The 25,260-nt window shown below is 42.0% G+C and overlaps 1 protein-coding gene across 1 annotated transcript; it reads left to right on the top strand.

Annotated features, from left to right (window-relative positions):
• Nucleotides 1–12,581: 12,581 nt before the first annotated feature.
• LOC112288904 (uncharacterized) lies at nucleotides 12,582–20,301 on the top strand. Its single transcript, XM_024533632.3, has 19 exons — nucleotides 12,582–12,763; nucleotides 12,893–12,953; nucleotides 13,153–13,189; nucleotides 13,352–13,485; nucleotides 13,744–13,899; nucleotides 14,053–14,125; nucleotides 14,468–14,601; nucleotides 14,754–14,896; nucleotides 15,556–15,606; nucleotides 15,695–15,777; nucleotides 15,953–16,004; nucleotides 16,165–16,273; nucleotides 16,383–17,034; nucleotides 17,200–17,419; nucleotides 17,654–17,724; nucleotides 17,871–18,039; nucleotides 18,244–18,373; nucleotides 18,608–19,158; nucleotides 19,342–20,301. Exons 1-19 carry the CDS (start codon nucleotides 12,632–12,634, stop codon nucleotides 19,558–19,560), a joined length of 3,177 nt encoding a protein of 1,058 aa, XP_024389400.1. The 5' UTR covers nucleotides 12,582–12,631; the 3' UTR covers nucleotides 19,561–20,301.
• The last annotated feature ends 4,959 nt before the right edge of the window (nucleotides 20,302–25,260 follow it).

Here is a 25,260-nt window from a genome sequence, read left to right as displayed (position 1 = left end):
CCTTAGTTATTTGTACATCCATAGCTTTGAAGTTGTCCATATACTAAACTATATTTTATTGGAGACATGAATTATTGGGATCTCTATATAATTCCAAAATTATATTTGTGAGATTTTGGTAAAGAACATTTTCTTTCCAATGCCGCTCTCTTCTTTTTTGACACACATCTTTATAAAACTTCATACAACACGTATTTTTCTTTAAAAAGATAGATTAGAATGGATATTTCAAATTTGAAAAATGCAATTTAGATTGTTAAATCCTAAAGGTATGATGGATTTATCACATATTATAATATGCACTTGATTTCTAGGAAGAAAAAAATCTATTTTTATATCAAGAGGTGGTCAGAATGGTTGTTATCACCAAGTATGTAATAATCAACACTTGTGAGTCGCTTTCCAAGAGAGACAAAGGAATATACTTTGACAAGCTGTCTTATGGTCTAGAAATGTTTTCTCTGGTAATTATTTCAAATATAAAAAATATAATGAGATGTCAAAAAATTGTTCAAAATTTATAGAATTTGTGTGAGATTGCTGAATAATCGTCTCTTACATGCAAGCAAAGTGGATTCCTTAATATTTGACTTATCAACATTTTTTTTGGAAAACTTTTAATCACCCTCTAAAATCCACTAGCACTCTCTTAAAAGAGATTGAATTAATTCAATTTACAATTCATACCTCTCAATCGAGGTGAGATATAGGTAGATATTGAAAACATCAATGTCTATGCCAACTGTCTTATGAAAGCTTAGCCATTGTGCCTTCCTTGTGTTTTGAGTATCTCTTAGTAACAATTAAGTGGGCCAATTGGGAAGCAACTCAAAGACATGTGATGATACACATCGGTATCAGATGGTAGCCAAAGCGCTGCTTCTCGCTGATGAGACGCGAATGCACGACCCCTCCTGCTCACCTCCAGGCGGGTGCAAGGGTGCAACGTCATGTGGTTCGCCGCTCTCCTTGGTAACCTGTTGCTAGAGCTCCCGGGCCTAAATCAACTCATTCTCGCAGACTCCAAGTCCAAGTCGAAGTGCAGGTGCAGGCCATGAATGAGGGAGCGGTTCGGACGGATGTTGACCCGATGGTCATGCGAGGTAAGCTTTCCACTTTCGTGGATGAAGTCATCCACTGCAGAGGTGCGGCTGCGGTCGGAGACCCCCGCCGCCGACACATGCCCCGGAGAATGGCAACCGCTTCGTCAGCAACGCTTGAACGATTACGTCGCGGATCTGTTGGACCCGTCCTTCAACGGCAGGGCCGTTCCTGATCTCGGCTCCATACACAGCGTCTCAAACCTCGCAACCTTCCCCATTGTCGAAATCAATCACTCTTAAGTATCAACCAATTAACTAGAACAGAGAATATGTTTATAATTAGCTCTGCAGTCATTGCATGGAGCAATTATTTTTTCGCGTGGTACCACTTTTTGACAAATGTTTCGCACCACCTCATGTTGGAGTTGTTGGTCCACTGGCTATGCACCACAGTGCAAGTCCCAAGCGGATGGGATAATGCCGTGCCATGCAATGCAAATTCTTTAGCTTGATTTGGATGAGGTAAATGGTTACCTTCTAACCCCTCCTGCTGTTTTCCGGTCACTTTCATTCACACCCACATCTTGCACCGACAGCTACTAAAGCAGTGAGTGTTTGAACACTAGATCGAAAAAGCATGGATGGATTCAGCCCCAGCATTTACGTTTGAGCAACGGTAGCAGCAGCAAGTCACAAGCAAAGCCACGCATTCCAAATACAATTTAATGCTGCTCAGGCGCCATGAAACCGGAGAGTGTGGGAATTGAGTATTTACGTATTGGGATCAGATCAGGTTGGTAAAGGGTGCGCGAACCATGAGCATGATACCACTGCGACGAAAGCATCTTCAAACAGCGCCTACCGCACATCTAATGCCTACCGCTCATCTAAACGCAGGAATGATGCACGCACGAAACCAAATCGCTCCCACCCTGACTGGCATCTGGATGCGCCTTCACAAGCATGCACTCGGATGCCTTCATGTCAACAACCAGTGTAAGGAAATTCCGCCCGTTCCTGCTCCCATGAAGGTCGCAGCCCACGCCGTCCCCTTACTGGCAGGAACGCACACAAAACCAAAACCAACAACAACAACAACAACAACAACAAGGCGGCGTGCCCGAGGCACAGCCAGTTCTCGGCACAAGCCTGGTAGTCCCGAAACCGGCAATGCCCTCCACTGAGACTACCGCAAAAACCACCCGCACACGCCTCCAACATGAATACACCAGATACTCGGCCCTGACTCATGCGGTGCTATATCCGAGACCTTCGCCCTCAAAATTGCTCACTAACCACAATGACAGTGGTCGGGCACAACTTGGAAGGAACTTGTCATCGCCATTGGACATGCCGGTGTGGTCGAAAATGCGTGCCATAGCTGTACAGGACTTCCAGTGCTCCTCACGTCCAACATGGAAGTATGCAGTTTCATCCGAGTGCGCCACAAAGTACGTAAGGTCCAAATTGAATCGGTCACCATGGGAACCGGTAGCCTGCACGGAGGTGCAAGATTCGCCCCCGACTGTGGGTAAGTCTCCTCGCTGGTTCATGGCAGGCGCATTGGCATATCAAGGTACGACCAGCTCCCTCAGTTTCCCACAGTTGGACGCGGACAAGGCATAAAGGGAGAGCGTTGGCGTTGCACCCTCCAGCCGCGCTGCATACTCGGGCACCGCAGGCCCAGGCAGCACAGCTCCAGCAGCAAACAAACGGCATGACACGAAGCCGCACGCGCACACCCAAACGCCATGGCCGCAAGGGTTTGGGCACGCTCGGATGCAGGGGACCATCGAGCAGCTTCGCAATGCAGCGGGGCCGGTGCGGCGGTGGAAGGCAGGTGGAGAGAAAAACACGGCACCGCGGTGGCTGACGCGCTCATCCGGGGTCCATTTCGCGGAAACCAATCCAAGGCCTCCACGTTTGGTGACAATGAATATCTGACACTCGGCGCCCGGAAGTCAACGCCCCCAACTGCTCGAGGCCCAGCCCCCAGATAGCCGCGCATTCGACAGCGATTTTCGTTACTAAAGGGTTTCGCGCGCGCACCTGTCAGAGCCTCAAATGCAGTTCGGTGAGGTGCAGCGACCCGTCAGAGTGAAGTTGACGCAGTGTGGCGATGGGCCATGCGACCTGCTTGTGCGTGGCCAAGGCTAGAAAAAGGCGGCATTGTTCCTGGTCCAAACCATCCTCAGATCGCCTCTCGGTTCAGCGCAGCCCTCAGCCGTGAGCCGTGAGCCGTGAGCCCCTTAGCACAGCTCAGATCAGCTCAGCTCCGCTTGGTGGCTGACCGCTCAGCAAGCAGCAACGTGGTGGTGAGCCGAGTCCAGGAGCAGCAGGATCTCGGAGCCGAGTTGAGCCCCCCAGTAAACGCATCGGGACCGGCAGCGGCAATGGCAATGGCAGTGGCAGTGGCAGGATCGAAGTGGCGTTTCGCAGCTGTAAGCGTTTGTTTGCTGGTGGTGATGGCGATGGTGGCCGAATCCAGCGCTGCCGGGGTGTGCGACCCCAACGCGCTGTACCCGTGCCTGCGAGCCATTCAGGGAGCTCGGCCACCGCCGCCCAGCGCGCAGTGCTGCATGGTGGTCCGCAGGGCGAACAAGAATTGCATGTGCGCTCAGCTGAGGTCCAGCTCCTTCCCCGCCCAGATGGTGAACAACGGGTTGCGGCTGCCCAAGAAGTGTGGTCGCACGGATCTGGGTGGCTTCCGCTGCGGGCGTTACACGTTCCCCAAATGAGCGGATGGTTGCAGGCGGGAAGCAGCAGGAAGGCTGGGCGGTGGGCAATGCGGACCCGGGACGGCGTTGGGCAGCGGAGCGTAGGTGTGGATAGTTCATGTCGGTATAGCCAGGATCACGTGTGTGGCGGTGCAATCATGGGTATTGTATGGGACTCTTGTGGATACCCCATTGTATTGTTTCTTTCCTTCCCCCCATGAAACGCTGGCTTCCTGTTCTCAGCACTACTTGTCCCTTTCACGCGAGTCGTCCTGTTTTTCTACGGGCGCTGGAAGCCGTCGTGTCCCCGAGTGAGCATGTGTCCACTACTGATAGCTACTTGATTTCTATTACTTCAACATTAATCCATATGCCAAGTAAAAATTTCAATAATATAGGTTACAGTCCTTATTAAATCTTCTTTTTCTAATAAGATAAAGGATGTGTCATGTGCATATTGAGTTAATACTTATTAATGTCCTATGATGAGAAGTTAGATGCTTTGTATAGTCCCACTTGCAATGTTCTTTGTTATCATGGTATTTATTGCTTCTCCTACAATTAAGAATAAATAAAGAACCAATGGACATCCTTGTCTCATCCCTCTTATAATTGGAAAATATTTTGATAATGTTCCATTTACCTTTATACAAGTTGAAGCATTTCCTAAAAGAAAATTGACCATGTCTATGAATTCTTTTGAGAAGCCTAGTACTATCATAATTGTGAATAAAAAATAATATTCTATCATATCATATACCTTTGAAAAATCTAATTTGAGAAATAATAGAGGTTGATCTAAATATTCAGCCTATTCCATGGTTTAAGTCACGGCCATAATCATGTAAGTTAATAATTACATCTAGAAATAGGTAGAAGTAAGTAAAAGTAAATAAAAGTAAGTTAATTCTGTAATATTTAATATAGAAGCTTCCTAGAAACTTTCTAGACGCTGGTTTGACTTCATAGGTGTCTTTATTTTACTTTTTGGATTAGAAACGTGGTCAACAAGTTGGCCATGTGCCACACATGTTGTTAGTTTGAAGATCAAGCTAACTATGTGGCCCACACGTAGAAAAACTTGCCTTGTAAGTCAAGGCATGTGTCCTACAAAGTCATCACATATTGGAGGTCCTATAGAACGTCGCCACGTAGCCCCTAGTTAGATAGTATATATAGAGACAAGAGTGAAGGCTTCTTCACTCTTGTCAACTCCTTTCTTGCTTCTAGTCTAGTCTCAAGGGTCTCTAGTTTTTGTGTCTTTTGGCAATAGCCATTCTAGTTTCTTTTTCAATATACATACTTATTTATTTATATTTTGTTACTTTTCTTTGAGTGAAGGCTTACTTGTCTGAACTACTTTTTCATCGAGTTCTTGTCCTTGACAGATTGACAAGAGTACACTTACAATATCAGAGCTTTGTTTTTCTTGAGTAAGAGTGGATTACCCCTTTCTCTTGACAAGACTTAAGCGTATTAGAAGTTTGCGGATTACCCACTTCTAAACTGATATTGTTCTTAGTATCTTCTTTGTTATCAAGTCTTTCTTTTCTTTTGTCTTGAGCAGTATCAAACAAATTTTTCTTCTTAGTGTTATTATGGCAGAGCTTGTTTAAATGAAGAGTGCAATGGCACAAATGCAAGAGCAAATGAGGGAGTTAATGCTTGCGATGCATCAACTCAATTCATCAACACAGGAAAGAACAAAAATAGCTGAAAGTGGGGATATAGAGATGATCGGAGCTGCTTCAACATCTGCAACAAATCACATTCCTTCTCCAATAGTACAACACCCTATAAGCACTAGAGAACCAAGAATTGCCTTACCCGAGAAATTTGATGGTACAAGATCAAAGTTTCGAGGGTTCATCAATCAAGTACAATTGGCAATTGAACTTCAACCGCAAAGCTATTCAACTCCAGGATCACAAGTCAGGTTTATTGGCACTCTACTTTCTGGTTCTGCATTATCGTGGTTTTCATCTTTTCTTGAACAACAAAATCCAATATTAGACAATTTGGAAGCTTTTTTGGCGGAGTTTCGATCTATGTATGGTGAACACGATGCAACTCGTGTTGCAACAAATAAGATCCGAATTCTGCGACAAGGAAATCGCTCAGTAATAGTGTATGCTTCACAATTTCGACAACTTGCAATTGACATCAAGTGGGATGATGCTGCACTCATCAGTCAATTTCTTTATGGATTGCAATAGGAAGTAAAGAAATTGATGCTCAACTTACTTGATCCTCAAACTTTGAGTCAAGCAATCGATTTTGCGGTAAAATGTGATAATCGACTTTTCAAATTTCGATCCGAGAATCATTCACGGGAACCTCAACGTTATTACTCAATGGCGACATCAACATCTTTGCCAAACATATATTCGAAAGTGGAAGACATGTAAATTGATGCGGTACGTTTTAAACCCCTAACTAAGCAAGAAAAGATTTGTCGTCGTCAAGAAGGATTATATTTATATTGCGGAGAACCTAAGCACACTGCTCAACATTGTCCAAAGAAACGACGCAACTATAAAATGAGGGGTACGATTGTCAAAGAAAACAACATGTCAGAAAACGGATTCGTCCAGCTTCAATAGGGACCATGCAGCTGGAACCTTATACAATTCCTAATGAAGGTCCTATCCTCTCCTCAGAACCCTCTCCTTGTTTTATAATAGACTTATATTTAGGACCTAAGAATTACAAAGCTTCTGCTTTATTAGATTCGGGAGCCTCAGCATGTTTTTTAGATGAACAATTTGTTAAAAGTCGTAAAATACCTTTTGTACAGAAACCTAAACCAGTACATGTAGAAGTCATAGATGGTCGTCCCTTGTCTTCTGGAGATGTCACTCATGAAACTCATCCTATAAAAGTAACAATAGACGGTCATGATAGCTACATAGCTTTTAACATAATTAAATCCCCGTCCAATCCAGTTATTTTAGGTTTATCCTGGCTAGAAAAATATAACCCTCGAATAGATTGGAATTCGCATAAACTTGACTTTTCCCAAAGCGTTATTAATAGTTCTACTAACCAAGTAAAAAATTATAAGTCTAGTATAGTAAAACCCGTATTGATAGGTGCAAAAGCATTTATACACGCAGCAAAAGAAGGATCAACTTTTGCTATTTATGCTACACCTATTTCTCAAGTGGCATTCCAAGTCAATATCAGGAGTATCAAGACGTTTTTGAGAAAAAGAATGCAGATATTCTTCTTGAGCATCGCCCATATGATTGTTCAATCGACCTCAAGGAAGGAACTCAGCCACCATTTGGACCAATTTATAGTTTATCGCAAGATGAAATGGTTGAACTCAAGACATATATTGACGAGAATTTAGCGAAGAATTTCATACGCCATTCAAAATCTCCAGCAGGAGCTCCAATTCTATTCGTAAAGAAAAAAGATGGATCTTTACGAATGTGTGTTGATTATCGAGGACTCAACAAGATCACAATCAAGAACAGGTATCCATTACCTTTGATATCAGGACTCCTTGACCAGTTGAATCAAGCTAAGATCTATACAAAAATAGATCTAAGAGGAGCATATAATCTAGTATGGATCAAAGAAGAAGATGAATGGAAGATTGTGTTTCGAACCAGGTATGGACATTTCGAATATAATTTCATGCCCTTTGGACTCACGAATGCACTAGTTGCTTTTCAACATCTCATGAATGATGTATTTCGTGAATTCTTAGACAATTTTGTCGTCTGCTATCTAGACAATATCCTGATCTATTCCAAGAACGTCGAAGAACATGAAATACATGTTCGTCAAGTATTACAAAAACTTAGAGATGCAGGATTGTACGCCAAGATGGAAAAGTGTGTATTTCACACTACTCAAGTTGACTTTTTAGGATACATCATTTCAAATGATGGTCTCATGATGGATTCTAAGAAAGTCCAAACAATCATGGATTGGAAGATTCCAAGGACGGTAAGAAATGTCCAATGTTTCTTGAGATTTGCCAATTACTATCGGATCTTCATCAAAGATTTCTCACAAGTTGCAGCTCCACTTACACGCTTGAGTAGTAAAGATAAATTCCAATGGAATCAAGAAGCGGAAGCAGCATTTGAAGCCTTAAAGACATCGTTTGTCTCTGCACCAGTCTTATATCGTGTTGACTTTTCCAAGGCATTTTTTATGGAAACAGATGCATCAGATTTTGCCTTGGGTGCAGTTTTATCACAAATGGGATCGGATGACAAACTTCATCCGATAGCTTTTCATTCAAGAAAATTCTCAACAGCCGAGATCAATTATGAGATCCACGATAAAGAACTTCTTGCAATCATGGATTCCTTTCAAGAATGGCGTCATTATCTAGAAGGCACTTCTAGTCCAATCACTGTATATACAGATCACAAGAACCTCGAGTATTTCATGTCAGCACGCGTATTGAATCGTCGTCAAGCTCGTTGGAGTATGTCTTTGTCAAGATTCGAGTTCATTATCACTTATCGACCAGGAAAACAACAAGGTTTGTCCGATGCCCTATCTAGACGTTCTTATTTTGCACCAAAAGAAGGAGATGCAACTTTTGAGCAACAAAGAACGGTCTTCTTGAAACCGGAGCAATTTCATCTCTAAGGAATGAAATCAACATTGACTGTTGATTCAACTTTTCTCAAGCAAATCCAGTCCAGTATGTCCTCAGACCCTCTTGTTTATGATATCGAGAATAATTCTTCCAAGTCTCATGATCCTTCTAAGTTTGAGTTCAAGAATAATCTATTATATTTTGAAGGACGCCTATATGTTCCAGAAGGAGAAGCACGTTTACGTGTTCTTCAAGCACGTCATGACTTTCCAACAGCAAGGCACTTTGGATATAATAAGACTTTGGAACTCATATCAAGAGATTTTTGGTGGCCACAAATGTGGAAGTCAGTCAAAGACTTTGTACAATCATGTGATATTTGTTCAAGATCAAAAATTCCTCGTCATCGACCTTACGGACTTCTTCACCCATTACCTATACCAGAACAACCATGGTCTTCTGTTTCTATGGATTTCATCACAGATCTTCCAAGCTCAAGATCTTATGATTCTATATTTGTGATAGTAGATCGTTTCACCAAGATGGCACATTTTGTGCCATGTACAAAATCTATCATAGGTGAAGAAACAACTAAGCTTTTCATTGATAATATCTATCGCTATCATAGATTACCTAAAGATATCATATCAGATAGGGGAACTCAATTTGTGTCAAGATTTTGGAGGATCCTTTTCAAGATTTTAAAAGTGGACATAAAGCTATCTTCGGCTTTCCATCCTCAAACTGATGGACAAACAGAGCACGTAAATCAAGTCTTGGAGCAATATTTAAGGTGTACTATCAACTACCAACAAGATGATTGGACAACCCTTCTGCCATTGGCAGAGTTTGCTTATAATAATATGGTACATTCTTCCACGCAACAAACACCTTTCTTTGCCAATTATGGCTATCATCCACGACTTGATACTTTTGATTTTTTAAAAGTTGATAATCCTGCAGCAGAAGATATGGCAAATCGGTTGTCAGAGTTACATGCAATAATGAAGACACAATTGAAGGAAGCTCAAGAACGACAAAAGATAAACGCAGATCTATATCGTGAGGAGCAACCACAAATCAACGTGGGTGATAAGGTATGGCTACTTCGTCGCAATATCAAGACTACTCGACCTTGTGACAAGTTGGACTATCGTAGGCTTGGCCCCTTTTCTGTTTCTGAACAGATCAACCTAGTTGCATATCGGTTACATCTACTGGAGTCAATGAAGATCCATCATGTATTCCACGTGTCTCTTCTTGAACCATATAAGACAGTGGATATACAAAGAAGAAGACAAATGCCACCGCCTCCTATAGAAGTAGATAATAATGAAGAATTTGAGGTGGAAGAGATATTAGTCTCAAGGCGGCGCCGAAATAAGCTGGAATATCTTGTTCATTGGCGCTGATATCATATTAGTGAACGTATATGGGAGCCATCCAGGAATCTAGCAAATGCATCAGCTAAAGTCAAAGTTTTTCATCAACGACATCCATCAAAACCAAGATGAAAATCTCTCTTATAAAAGAGACAAGACTGAGGCAAGATAACATTCAATTTCCTATCCTTGTTTGTAACTTCTTTGCATTTGTGACGCTAATTAGATAGAGAGCCAACAACCAGCGGATTCAACTCAAGAACCTTCGTTTGCTGATCTGCCGGACGAGACATTACGAATGTCACAACCTTCAAGACGACGCAATCGAGATGAAGATCTTCAAGAACCACATGTTCTTCCTCGAATAGATGGTGAGATACAACGCGTTTGGTATCACGATTTGGGAAGGGAGTCCCGATGTTTGGTGATTTTGCTAGAGGTAGAAACAACTCTTGATGGTGTTCCAAATATTCTATTCGAAGGAAGTTATGAAGGCCTCAACAATGATCAAATAACTGGGTGGTCTTCCCACCCTGGTATGGGACACTATCGATGGTTGAGAGGCCCTATCAATCATCTTCGAAGAGAACAGAGATCAGAGTATGTGGCGAATACAATTCGTCGCATCATAGATTTCCTCAACATATGATGACCACTCCTCATGGAACTCGTCTCTAGAAGGGGGGGTAATGTCACGGCCATAATCATGTAAGCTAATAATTACATATAGAAATAGGTAGAAGTAAGTAAAAGTAGATAAAAATAAGTTAATTCTATAATATTTAATATAGAAGCTTCCTAGAAACTTCATAGACGCTGCTTTGACTTCATAGGTGTCTTTAATTGACTTTTTGGATTAGAAACGTGGTCAACAAGTTGGCCATGTGCCACACATGTTGTTAGCTTGAAGATCAAGCTAACTATGTGGCCCACACGTAGAAAAACTTGCCTTGTAAGTCAAGGCATGTATCCTACAAAGTCAACACATATTGGAGGTCCTATAGAACGTCGCCACGTAGCCCCTAGTTAGATAGTATATATATAGAGACAAGAGTGAAGGCTTCTTCACTCTTGTCAACTTCTTTCTTGCTTCTAGTCTAGTTTCAAGGGTCTCTAGTTTTCTTGTCTTTTCGCAATAGCCATTCTAGTTTCTCTTTCAATATACATACTTATTATTTATATTTTGTTACTTTTCTTTGAGTGAAGGCTTACTTGTCTGAACTGCTTTTTCATCGAGTTCTTGTCCTTGACAGTTTCTTAGGTAAGTAAAAAATTGTCCATATGAATTCCATAAATAAGAATATCAATTGATCTATGCTAATAATATTTATAAGTATTGATCATAAAGATAGGTGCAATGTCATGGCATATATTTTGTAGTCTAAGTTCAGAAGTGTAATGGAATTCCAATTGGTTAAGAAGCAACAATCTCCACCTTTATGAAGAAGGGTTATTGTACTAGTAGTAACTCAAGGAAGGAGGAACCCTAAAATAAGGCTAGTATTAATCATTTCTATGTATTGTTAGCCAATTATGTCTCAAAAAGTGAGATAGAACTCTATCACTACATCTGGGTCCATATACTTAAATTTAGCTAGTATTGAAAGTGCACAAATTGTTTCTTAGAGCGTTAATGGGTCTTTTAGTAAATTTAATGTCTCTATATCTAGTATCATTTCTAATACTTTGTAGGCCTAATCTTACACCTCCCTAACTACTTTCGAATTCTGGCTTGTTCTTTATAGTTTGTGATAATAATCTATACAGATCTTGGACATAGCAGCCTGGTTGATATATAATTGCCCTAAATGGTTTACCAATTTTGAAATTTAGGAGCTTAACAACTATTCTTGATTAACATTAAAAAATTTCCATGAGCACCTATCTTTGACTTGCTACCATTTGATTTTGCTCCGTACCCACCCACCCTTAGTTATTTGTACATCCATAGCTTTGAAGTTGTCCATATACTAAACTATATTTTATTGGAGACATGAATTATTGGGATCTCTATATAATTCCAAAATTATATTTGTGAGATTTTGGTAAAGAACATTTTCTTTCCAATGCCGCTCTCTTCTTTTTTGACACTCCAAGTCCATTTATATTCCATGCTTAAATGGTTTACATAGCAGTGATTAGCTAAAAACATCAAATTGCAATGCCTGCTACCCAAAACAATTTCAAAATTTAAGATTAAATCGATTCTTGGGATCAAAAATACATGGATGCTTGCATGCTTATTACTTCCAGTATATTATCACTTATCATCACAAATATTAATTAATTGTATAACTTTAGAAAATATGTGGGCAAGCTATGTATAATATTTCTTCAACAAACTACTGAGAGCATCTTTTAGTTACAAGGAAAATTTTATGATTATAAATGTCCCAAAATGATGATATTCATTCTCATATCAATAACACATAGAATATGGTTTTGTTATTAAAAGTTTTACATCATGAACTTCTTAAAGACATGATTATTTCAAAAATAATGTCCACTCTATCACCAAATTATAATAGTCTACTTGCGGATTGAGCTAATGTTCCAAAAGGTCAACATGATTTTCTTACTTTGTATGAATGTCTGCTTTGCCACCAAAGTCTCTTCCAAGGTTTTCACCCTAAACCCTAAACCTGGTCAATGAACCGGTGTAATTTAATTTTCAGTTTTTCAATATATATATATATGTATATATATATATATGTGTGTGTGTGTGTGTAATGAAGGGAAGGGGGGGAGGAGAAGAATGCATTGACACCCCTCAACGAGGACAAGGGTGTCATCCATCAGGATTTTTTTCATCCAAAAGAGTCCTCCCATCGTCGTCTGCATGGAGCTTAAACCCTATTGAAACCCTAATCTTACAAAGCCCGTGAGAGCTTTGAAACCTTGCATCGCAGGGAAATTTCAGACATGGCGACCATGGAGGAAGGTACCAAGGCTGCTGGAACAGCGGCTCCCTTTGGTAGCACTGGCAGCGGTGACGATATTGACGAGCGCACTGTCTTCGTGCGCAGCTTGCCATACACTCTCACTGATGCGCAGGTCAGTCAGCTTCTAAACTTTCTCATTCAATGTTCGCAGAGTTGTGATACTAAGTCCAGAGTGGGCTTGGTTCCCTTGGTTTTGGTGGAGTATTTTGACGTTGACAGTTCTGTCTGATTTGGATCGCAGCTCGAGGCTTATTTCGGTGAAGTAGGTCCTGTTCGGAACTGCTTCACGGTGAAACAGAAAGGTGCGATACTATATATTTGTGGGAGAGTTTAGTGTTGACATTATAATCTGTCATTTCTTTCGGTTTGCCCGAGTGCTCATGAAGTAATTTGTGATATGGAATTGCATTAAGCCTTTAATTCGTCATTCATTCAATTTTTCTCGGGACCTGGTTATTTCGCACCAGGCTAATTTTATTCGCCGGTTTTTGAATTATGTAGGCTCTGAACGGCACCGCGGATTTGGATTCGTGAATTTGTAAGTGTCTCAGTGCTCAGATTCAAAACTTCGGAAACTTTTTGAATGTTTTTGTGTCTTCGTGATGATCTTATGTTTAAGGAAGCTTGATAAGTAGGACATTGCTGGAATGCAGTATCTGTAAATGATGCCTACTTTGCTTGAACTCTCTGGAATGTACAGCGCGGTCAAAGAGGATGCTATTCGAGCTGTTGAAACCAAAAATGGTGCCGCCCTGCAAGGACGAAAGATTAAAGTGGAGCTTGCAAAGCGCCGGGCTCCGCTGGACGCAAGGCATCCTAAAGGCAAACGCAAAGGTGCAGCACTTCATTTTGTTATTTACAAGTTGCCTCCCCCCCCCCCCCGTCTTCCTCGTTTAATCGTTTACTTTCTCGATTGTTTTTAACAATCCCTGATACTAACTAGAAATGTATTGGCTACGTTTGCTCGAACACCTGCAGGCTAGAGCAAAGTTCACTTCGTTTCGTTGCATGATTTCATCGAAGGTTGAATCGCAGTTTGGTTCGTCCTTTCGCCTCTTGTCATAAGTATTCCATCTGCGTTGGTTTGAACAGATGCAGAGGGAACTAAAGAAGATGAAAAAAATGTTGAGGGGGATTCAATGGCTGCTATGGCACCCGAGGACAAGGGAATAAAGAAGCGAAAAGTTTCCGACGGTGAAGACCTGGAGCTATCTCATGGGACGGCGGTCGAATCGAAACTCACAAATGGTATCTTAGTGCTTTCTTTCCATTTGACTTATAGGTGTGCTCTATGCATATTTGTAATATCATGCCTAGAAGGATTATATCAAACGTTTACCTTTTGGTGCCGATGATCATTTTGCAGAGAGAGTGACCAAAAAATTGTTCATTGGCTGACAGGCAGGCAACCAGCAGTCAAGCCAGACTCGAAGAAGCGTCCACGAGAAGAGGGGAAGGCATCTGAAAGTCAGAGGTGAGCCAATTGTCTCAACATTAAAGTTGTGTGTCGGTTGTGCGTTACTGCGTATTTACGGCGTGCTTAAATGGCCATTACCTTTATGCTCATGACAACCGTGTTGAATGAATCACTCGAACATGAATGTCTTTTTCTTGGTAGTGGTGAGAACCAGTTCGAAGATTAGTAGTACCTCATTTTTATGGCTTAAGTCAGACAACACGTTTGCTATGAATTCTATTCTCTGAGTAGGTATCATGAAAGCATTGAAATTCTTTGTTTCTTTAAAGAACGTAATTTGTCTTTTGTAGGGTGTAGGGTTTTAGTTTCAATTTAAAACCGCCTCGTTTGTTTACGCAGAACTGCACGGACAGTTATCATAGGGTGTCTGGAAAACCCCAAAATGGTTCAAGCCGCCATTGCAAAAGCCAAAAGATTGGGCAAAGTGGAGGATGTGCGTCATCCTGTTCCAGAAGCCGAGCTTATCAGTCGGGGTAATTTTGTTTGTTTCATCATTCTCTATTGAGTGTTACCAGTATGTCTGCCCTCGTGCCCGCATTGATATTTTCAGGGTCTGAAGGTGATGAGTCGTGTTAGTTGCAGGGTGAAACGAACAGTATATTTATGTATATCATGCTCCCGACAGGTTTGGCTAAGGATGGATGCAAACAAGAGGCTGTAGAAGTTCGGTACACCTCTGTGAAAGTAGCTCATCAAGCTGTAACCGCGCTTCACAAGCAGAATGTAGGAGGAGGAGGTGCTATTTGGGCTCGTCAACTCGGTGGAGAGGTGCGTGCTTTAGATAAGTTTCAGCTTGTTTTTTTGTGTTGGTGAATCTTTTCAGTGTAAAAGAAAGTATCTAATCTTTGTTCTAGTATTGAGGAGTTGGTGTGCTGGAAGATTTAGCTGGGTTTTGTGGTCGCTGTTAAGCCTGTTCATGTTTCTCCTCTGAGGTGATAAGAGGGGTGCAAGTTTAGTTGTGTTAAGGTTGTGTACTAGACCCCTGGTGCACCTGATTAAGCTTAACAAGAGGAATTCGTAGATGAAATGCACTTAGTGTCGACGGGTACCTGCATATGTCGTGGTTGTGAGCGATTTTCTGCAGGCCTGAACATTTTTTTCTTAGTTCTGTCGAGTATTTTTTGCAGTCTTGTTATCATCGATTGTCACTATTGTCGTTGCACTGGGTACAAATCAAGAGAAAAGAGTTGATAAGGACCTAGGGTCATGAATAGAGCTTTTGTCCATGATTGAAATGCCAGACCCAAAAGCCCCCCTTAATTCTGGAGCAGCTCGTGAATCGAGAGCTGTCAAAGCCGATTCCGGTTAGATTTCTCTTAGAATGACCCGTGGAGTGATTTAGATATTTTTTCAAGGCTGTTGTTTCTATATGTTTGTTTTAGTAGTAGATATTAATAATCTTTGTTGCAATTATGTCTGTGCTGCAGGGCGCGAAGTTGAAAAAATGGCGGCTCATTGTTCGGAATCTTCCCTTCATGGTAATCATTCACTTTATGGGTAATAGATGTACATGTAGTGGCGGCTGTTGACATGTTAAATTCTAAGTTTCGAACTCTGTTTTTGCAGCTGAAAGAACAAACTTTGCGTCAGCTATTCTCTCCGTTAGGGTTTGTTTGGGAGGTCACCATACCGAGGAAACCTGACAACTCGTATATTTCTGCTCCCTTTTGTTTCTAGTTTGGAGGATTGCACTTCAACAGGAGAATTAAGTTTATTGTAATAATATCTGTAATTATGACTGCTTGTTCAAGTTATGCACTTACATAAAGTATCCGTGCATTTCTGAAGTATTGTCTAACCGATTTTTGGTGGCACTTTTGTCAGGTCGAAAGGATTTGCTTTTGTTGGTTTCACCTGCAAGGCTGACGCAGAGAAGGTATGTTAGTTTTCTTGCACAACTTTGTTGGAAGTCCAGTGTAGTCCTTCTCTACTTCACAGCATTTCTTTCTTTTCGATGTCCCAATATTTGCCAACCTTGTATTTGTAAAGGAAGCCCGATGTAGTATACATCTAATCACTGTGAAGTGGAACTATAGGCGATTCAAACTGTGAATGGGACACTAGTCAGCAAGAGGCCTATTGCAGTGGATTGGGCAGTGGCTAAAAAGGAGTACGAAACTGCTGCATCTAAAACTTCTGTTCCAGGTATTCATTTGTGTACAATATCGAGAACTATCGGGTGCAGGGGTTTTAATCAATTACGACATTATGATCTCATAATCTCTCAAATCTCATTTGTATTCTGGCTTGACAGAAGCAACTGAAGACGATGTTGATGAAACTGCTAGTGAGGATGAAAGTGATGAAGGAAGTGAAGATGGAAACGACGAGGATAGTGAAGATGAAGATGGAAGTGGTTCTGAAGAAGATGTTAAGCACTCACCCAAGGTCACAAAGAAAATGAAGGTTGATAGCAGTAATCTGAAGCAATCGAGTCCCAAAGTAGACATCGATATAGAAAGTAGTGATGAGGAAGATGTAGATGACGAAGATGATGACGAGGGTGAAGAATCTGAAAAGGACAAAGAACAAGTGATTGATTTCTCAGAAGAGAAAGACTTGGCAAAAAGAATACTCAAGAAAGTGACAGCCTCTAGCAAGACAAAAGAGCAGGACAATGTACAGCTGACTGATAGCCTTGAGATTGGGGGTAAGCAAACAGCTAAACAAAAGTCTTCAGCGAAGGAAACTAAGCCTGCAGTTAAGGAGACTAAAACGCCTAAAGTAGCGGACACTGTTAAGAATGCGAAAAAAGTTGAACTTGCAGCTTCACAGGACGACGGCTTGAGTAGGACAGTTTTTGTCAGAAATCTGCCCCTGGAGGCAAATGTGCAGGACCTTCGTCGTCAATTTTCTGACTTTGGTGAGGTCAAAGCGTTTCGGCTGGTGCTTCATCCGATAACTAAGTAAGATGTTTCCCTTCTTCTGGATTAGTACATCCTAGCTCAACATTTTCTAAGTTAATTTCATTATTCTGTTCCATTCTATGAACAGCCTGATATCACTTATCAGAGCCGATATTTATAAGTGACCTCGTTTTATCGTGTTATATTTCATTTGTCCATGTTCAGGAGACCTAAAGGAACTGCTTTTGTGGAGTTTGTTACTGCTGAAGGTGCTCAAGAAGCAATAGCAGCTGCAAGTAGGACTGAGGCAGATGGTGGACTTGTTGTTGGAGGTCGGAATATAATCATGAATTTGGCTCTGGATCGTGATAAAGCCAAGCAAGTAGCCAGGGAATTATCGAAGGAACAAGATGATCATGATAGAAGGCACTTAAAACTTGCCAAGGTAAGTCTTCACTATGTTCTAAATACTTCGTTGTGAAGGGTTAGATCTTATTAATTATATGTCTTCTACGGTGGGTTCAGTGATTCAAATCGTAGAACCTGGTCTAATCTTCGAGGAGCAAGACATCACTCGATCTTTTTGCGGTTAGTGTGTTTGGGTGTTGTGTTGATGTCGCTGAATTCCTCTTATTGAAGTGTTGGTATTCTTCCAATGTCTGGTTTCTTTGGATCCCAGGAAGGCGTAGTAGAGGAAGGTACACCGGCAGCACAAGGTTTATCCAAGGGTGATCTTATGAAACGCAAACAGTAAGTAATACATATTTGTTTTAGAATCTAAACGAGTAGGATCTATTAATCGGTTTTTCCTTGCAGGAACATATTCCGTAGAGGTGTTTTGTTAGCTCTGATCACAGATTAATGAGGCTATCGGATTGATGTTGGTGCTTTGTCAGAGTTGAGCATGAGAAAGCCACGAAGTTGCGGAGTCCAAATTTCCATGTTTCTACTACTCGACTTGCTGTGCACAATATTCCTAAAGATATGACTGAGAAGGAACTCAAGCAGTTGTTCATTCAAGCTGTAAAATCCAAAGCATCTAAGCAAAACCCTGCACTTAAGCAGGTTCTTCACTTTTCCTTCCCGAAGTTACTCTACTCAATGGGTCTCAGCCTTGAGCTGTTTTCTTGTCTAGAACATTGAATGTGAAATACAATTAAGATTTTATGTTCTGATTGCGATTCCGCATGTACTAACTACGTTGCCTCAAATTGTTTTATATGTAATGCGGAACGTGTTTTGACTGAATCTGAAAACCTGGTTTTGAAGGTGAAAATTTTACGGGATGAAGTGAAAGGAGTGCCAGGTAGTAGTGGGAAGTCACGGGGAGCTGCTTTTGTGGAATTCACCGAACATCAGCACGCACTTGTGGCCCTGCGAGTTCTTAATAACAATCCAGGTCTGTTAAGGGTTATACATCTGTCAAAGAGTGTGAACACAGGATGTCCACTCATTGTGGTCGTATCATTGTGGTTAAATTCTTTATTTGTAAATCGATTGAAGTATCGAACGAGCTGTGAGATTTTTAACACGGATGAGAATATTTTGTGTTATTACCTTATTAATATACGATATGCGTAACCATTGAGTAGAAATAATTCTCATTATTTTACTTTGATGACTTACCTTTCAGAAACATTTGGATCCGAGCACCGTCCAATTATTCAATTTGCAATTGAAAACTCTCAGAAATTAAAACTGAGAGCTACCCGGGAAGCACTGGCTAAAGGTAGACAAGCAAGGAATGCTGCCACTGCCAGGCCAGGGGATGGATCGAGCAAGGGTAAAAAGTTCGACTCAAAGAAAGATCAAGAATCGTTCGGGAAACGGACGGCTGGTGTTGGTAACTCCGCTGATGACGGCAATGAAGTGGATGATAGTGATCGACGTGTTAAGAGAAAACGCGAAAAGAAGAACAAAAAGAAGGAAGCTGGTCAGGATACGAAAAATGCGGCCTCCGAGGAGTTGGTCACAGATTCCAAAATCACCATGAAAGGAAAGAAGCTTCAAAAACCCCATGATAGGAAACGACAGAAATTTGAGGTTGGTGCAGGTAATCAGGAGTTCTTGGGCAAGAACAAGAGCAAGCAAAGCAGCAGCGATCAATCTCTAAGTGCTAAACCAAGTCCAGAGAAAGTGCAAGCAAACAAGAAGCCTCGAGTAACACCTGAAAAATCACCTCAGGTATTTCGTCCGATATACACTTGTAGAGTCGTTTTTCTTCTCTTTTATTGAAAAATTTAGAAACCGTTGCTGAAGTTCGTAATCTTCATTTGCTGCGTTCGTCAATTGCACCGAATGGATGGCGTCGAAAATGTGACATAAATGTCAGTCGTGTCTGAATGATGTGCCTGGCCAATTTCGTAGAATCGTAAAACGGAAAAAACGACAAAACCTACAGCTGAAATACCGCAGCATAAATCACCGGCAGAGCAGTCAAGGCGGCGGAAGAATCAACCAGAAATCGCGGACAAGTTGGACCAGCTCGTCTCCGAGTATCGGACTAAGTACTTTAATACCTCCAGTGGAACCAAATCGAAAAGTTCTGCTCAGCCTGACGCGGATCTGAAGCGGTGGTTTGAGTAGGTGATCCCCTGATGTTGGTGATTTTCGTCCGTCCCGGGCCTCTTCGCATTTGACGAAAGGAAGAATTCTTCAGTTCCTCGTGCCATTCCAGACTGTTGCAGCGTGAACGACGCCTCAAGCAGTTTATCCTAGATACTCGTGAAGAAGTTAAAAGGGATGTGTTTGAGTTGGAGTGCCTAATATGGAGTTTGTAATCATCTCACAACCAGGTGAAATGGAAATGTTACGCGAGTAAAAATGCTCCCAGAAGACTTGCTCAAGAATTTTTGTACCTCCGAGAATACTGCCGCAAAAACATTTTATTTCTGTCAGCCCGCAAGTTGCAACCACAGGTTCTGGGTAACAGAGTGCGGGATTCGAGACTGAGTCTAGAGATCTTGTACCTTACGAAGAAATTCATGCTCGACCACGATTTTGTGTTTACTCGGTCGCAGTTTCGAATCGGTGATGGTGTAAGAGCACTTCACGACTCTGGGTCAGATCCTTCATAGCGTTAGTTCATTGGTCACTTGCTGATTACTGTTTAAAATCCATCTGGTTGTTACATCGATACAGCCAATGCTATATTTTGGACAAGCCTTATTCCCCAACCTCAGAATGAGAATATAAGCAAAAACCTGCCCATAGTTAATAATTCCTAGAGCGACGTGACAGATTGGGATAATCGCTCGAATGCATTTCACCTATTTCTTTTCAATGGGATAAACTGTAAATCAAAGTGTCAACTACTACTTTTCTTAATTTGTGAAACGTGTTTATCTACCTTTTATGGTGCAACATCGCAAACTACAATAGCGACGCACGTGACTAAAATATAAAAAAACCTCCAACTGCTCAAAACAAATCACTTTTTACAGTATTACAACAGCTTGTTAAATCGCTGAAAAGTATATCCTCTCTCCACCAAAAATACATTATTTCAGGATATTGTCACCAAAGCATTCACAATGGAAAGTACTGAAGACAATCTTGTGACATCTCGAAGGAACAATTTGGCCACCGATTCCGACGAACCATTCATCTTCATCTTAGCGGTTTTTCTGACTCTGATTTCGGAGGCAACCTTTACGACCGTAAGGGTTGCATCAGCTATATGCTTTTCTCGCCGGTGGAGCCATTTCCAGGACTAGCAAAAGTCAACCGTGTACAGCTTATTCAACAACTGCTGAGCTACTCGCAATGGCAGACACAACCAAAAAGGCAATATGGTTATCTTGCCTGATACATAGTATTGCAGTTCTGCGGTTCCCACCGATTGTTATTTCGGGTCATTATCAAGGAGGAAAATCCCTAAACAAAAATCCGTTATCACACAAAAGCACCAAGCATATTGATATCAAATTTTCCTTTCTTCGAAAACTAAAGGAGAATCAACAAGTCCATTTTAAGTACAATCAAACTCAGAACCAACTTGCCAATAATTCCGATAAAATTCGTCTGCTTGACAGTTTTGATCGATAGCAAAATCCACTCAGGCCTACAACATACACTCCCGATTAAGTGAGTGGAAATTGTAATTCTCACGTAACAGAAAAGTGTAAAAAGAAGACTCGAATAGATTGAAAGTGGTTTACAAAAAAATTCAGTTGCTTCGAGCAACCCGTCCATGAATTACGATGATAAAAAAGGGATAAGTGCAACTGCAGAGTTAATTATAAACATATTCTCGGTTCTAGTTAATTGGTTGATACTTAAGAGTGATTGATTTCGACAATGGGGAAGGTTGCGAGGTTTGAGACGCTGTGTATGGAGCCGAGATCAGGAACGGCCCTGCCGTTGAAGGACGGGTCCAACAGATCCGCGACGTAATCGTTCAAGCGTTGCTGACGAAGCGGTTGCCATTCTCCGGGGCATGTGTCGGCGGCGGGGGTCTCCGACCGCAGCCGCACCTCTGCAGTGGATGACTTCATCCACGAAAGTGGAAAGCTTACCTCGCATGACCATCGGGTCAACATCCGTCCGAACCGCTCCCTCATTCATGGCCTGCACCTGCACTTCGACTTGGACTTGGAGTCTGCGAGAATGAGTTGATTTAGGCCCGGGAGCTCTAGCAACAGGTTACCAAGGAGAGCGGCGAACCACATGACGTTGCACCCTTGCACCCGCCTGGAGGTGAGCAGGAGGGGTCGTGCATTCGCGTCTCATCAGCGAGAAGCAGCGCTTTGGCTACCATCTGATACCGATGTGTATCATCACATGTCTTTGAGTTGCTTCCCAATTGGCCCACTTAATTGTTACTAAGAGATACTCAAAACACAAGGAAGGCACAATGGCTAAGCTTTCATAAGACAGTTGGCATAGACATTGATGTTTTCAATATCTACCTATATCTCACCTCTATTGAGAGGTATGAATTGTAAATTGAATTAATTCAATCTCTTTTAAGAGACTGCTAGTGGATTTTAGAGGGTGATTAAAATTTTTCCAAAAAAAATGTTGATAAGTCAAATATTAAGGAATCCACTTTGCTTGCATGTAAGAGACGATTATTCAGCAATCTCACACAAATTCTATAAATTTTGAACAATTTTTTGACATCTCATTATATTTTTTATATTTGAAATAATTACCAGAGAAAACATTTCTAGACCATAAGACAGCTTGTCAAAGTGTATTCCTTTGTCTCTCTTGGAAAGCGACTCACAAGTGTTGATTATTACATACTTGGTGATAACAACCATTCTGACCACCTCTTGATATAAAAATAGATTTTTTTCTTCCTAGAAATCAAGTGCATATTATAATATGTGATAAATCCATCATACCTTTAGGATTTAACAATCTAAATTGCATTTTTCAAATTTGAAATATCCATTCTAATCTATCTTTTTAAAGAAAAATACGTGTTGTATGAAGTTTTATAAAGATGTGTGTCAAAAAAGAAGAGAGCGGCATTGGAAAGAAAATGTTCTTTACCAAAATCTCACAAATATAATTTTGGAATTATATAGAGATCCCAATAATTCATGTCTCCAATAAAATATAGTTTAGTATATGGACAACTTCAAAGCTATGGATGTACAAATAACTAAGGGTGGGTGGGTACGGAGCAAAATCAAATGGTAGCAAGTCAGAGATAGGTGCTCATGGAAATTTTTTAATGTTAATCAAGAATAGTTGTTAAGCTCCTAAATTTCAAAATTGGTAGACCATTTAGGGCAATTATATATCAACCAGGCCGCTTTGTCCAAGATCTGTATAGATTATTATCACAAACTATAAAGAACAAGCCACAATTCGAAAGTAGTTAGGGAGGTGCAAGATTAGGCCTACAAAGTATTAGAAATGATACTAGATATAGAGACATTAAATTTACTAAAAGACCCATTAACGCTCTAAGAAACAATTTGTGCACTTTCAATACTAGCTAAATTTAAGTATATGGACCCAGATGTAGTGATAGAGTTCTATCTCACTTTTTGAGACATAATTGGCTAACAATACATAGAAATGATTAATACTAGCCTTATTTTAGGGTTCCTCCTTCCTTGAGTTACTACTAGTACAATAACCCTTCTTCATAAAGGTGGAGATTGTTGCTTCTTAACCAATTGGAAGTCCATTACACTTTTGAACTTAGACTACAAAATATATGCCATGACATTGCACCTATCTTTATGATCAATACTTATAAATATTATTAGCATAGATCAATTGATATTCTTATTCATGGAATTCATATGGACAATTTTTTACTTATCTAAGAAACCATGGAATAGGCTGAATATTTAGATCAACCTCTATTATTTCTCAAATTAGATTTTTCAAAGGTATATGATATGATAGAATATTATTTTTTATTCACAATTATGATAGTACTAGGCTTCTCAAAAGAATTCATAGACATGGTCAATTGTTTTTTAGGAAATGCTTCAACTTGTATAAAGGTAAATGGAACATTATCAAAATATTTTCCAATTATAAGAGGGATGAGACAAGGATGTCCATTGGTTCTTTATTTATTCTTAATTGTAGGAGAAGCAATAAATACCATGATAACAAAGAACATTGCAAGTGGGACTATACAAAGCATCTAACTTCTCATCATAGGACATTAATAAGTATTAACTCAATATGCACATGACACATCCTTTATCTTATTAGAAAAAGAAGATTTAATAAGGACTGTAACCTATATTATTGAAATTTTTACTTGGCATATGGATTAATGTTGAAGTAATAGAAATCAAGTAGCTATCAGTAGTGGACACATGCTCACTCGGGGACACGACGGCTTCCAGCGCCCGTAGAAAAACAGGATGACTCGCGTGAAAGGGACAAGTAGTGCTGAGAACAGGAAGCCAGCGTTTCATGGGGGGAAGGAAAGAAACAATACAATGGGGTATCCACAAGAGTCCCATACAATACCCATGATTGCACCGCCACACACGTGATCCTGGCTATACCGACATGAACTATCCACACCTACGCTCCGCTGCCCAACGCCGTCCCGGGTCCGCATTGCCCACCGCCCAGCCTTCCTGCTGCTTCCCGCCTGCAACCATCCGCTCATTTGGGGAACGTGTAACGCCCGCAGCGGAAGCCACCCAGATCCGTGCGACCACACTTCTTGGGCAGCCGCAACCCGTTGTTCACCATCTGGGCGGGGAAGGAGCTGGACCTCAGCTGAGCGCACATGCAATTCTTGTTCGCCCTGCGGACCACCATGCAGCACTGCGCGCTGGGCGGCGGTGGCCGAGCTCCCTGAATGGCTCGCAGGCACGGGTACAGCGCGTTGGGGTCGCACACCCCGGCAGCGCTGGATTCGGCCACCATCGCCATCACCACCAGCAAACAAACGCTTACAGCTGCGAAACGCCACTTCGATCCTGCCACTGCCACTGCCATTGCCATTGCCGCTGCCGGTCCCGATGCGTTTACTGGGGGGCTCAACTCGGCTCCGAGATCCTGCTGCTCCTGGACTCGGCTCACCACCACGTTGCTGCTTGCTGAGCGGTCAGCCACCAAGCGGAGCTGAGCTGATCTGAGCTGTGCTAAGGGCTCACGGCTCACGGCTCACGGCTGAGGGCTGCGCTGAACCGAGAGGCGATCTGAGGATGGTTTGGACCAGGAACAATGCCGCCTTTTTCTAGCCTTGGCCACGCACAAGCAGGTCGCATGGCCCATCGCCACACTGCGTCAACTTCACTCTGACGGGTCGCTGCACCTCACCGAACTGCATTTGAGGCTCTGACAGGTGCGCGCGCGAAACCCTTTAGTAACGAAAATCGCTGTCGAATGCGCGGCTATCTGGGGGCTGGGCCTCGAGCAGTTGGGGGCGTTGACTTCCGGGCGCCGAGTGTCAGATATTCATTGTCACCAAACGTGGAGGCCTTGGATTGGTTTCCGCGAAATGGACCCCGGATGAGCGCGTCAGCCACCGCGGTGCCGTGTTTTTCTCTCCACCTGCCTTCCACCGCCGCACCGGCCCCGCTGCATTGCGAAGCTGCTCGATGGTCCCCTGCATCCGAGCGTGCCCAAACCCTTGCGGCCATGGCGTTTGGGTGTGCGCGTGCGGCTTCGTGTCATGCCGTTTGTTTGCTGCTGGAGCTGTGCTGCCTGGGCCTGCGGTGCCCGAGTATGCAGCGCGGCTGGAGGGTGCAACGCCAACGCTCTCCCTTTATGCCTTGTCCGCGTCCAACTGTGGGAAACTGAGGGAGCTGGTCGTACCTTGATATGCCAATGCGCCTGCCATGAACC

Source organism: Physcomitrium patens, chromosome 11 (genome assembly GCF_059467195.1).
Source record: "Physcomitrium patens ecotype Gransden chromosome 11, ASM5946719v1, whole genome shotgun sequence".
In the NCBI taxonomy this organism is placed as follows: Eukaryota; Viridiplantae; Streptophyta; class Bryopsida; order Funariales; family Funariaceae; genus Physcomitrium; species Physcomitrium patens.
Note: the sequence above shows the minus strand (reverse complement) of the source record. Positions and strands in the feature narration are given on the sequence as shown.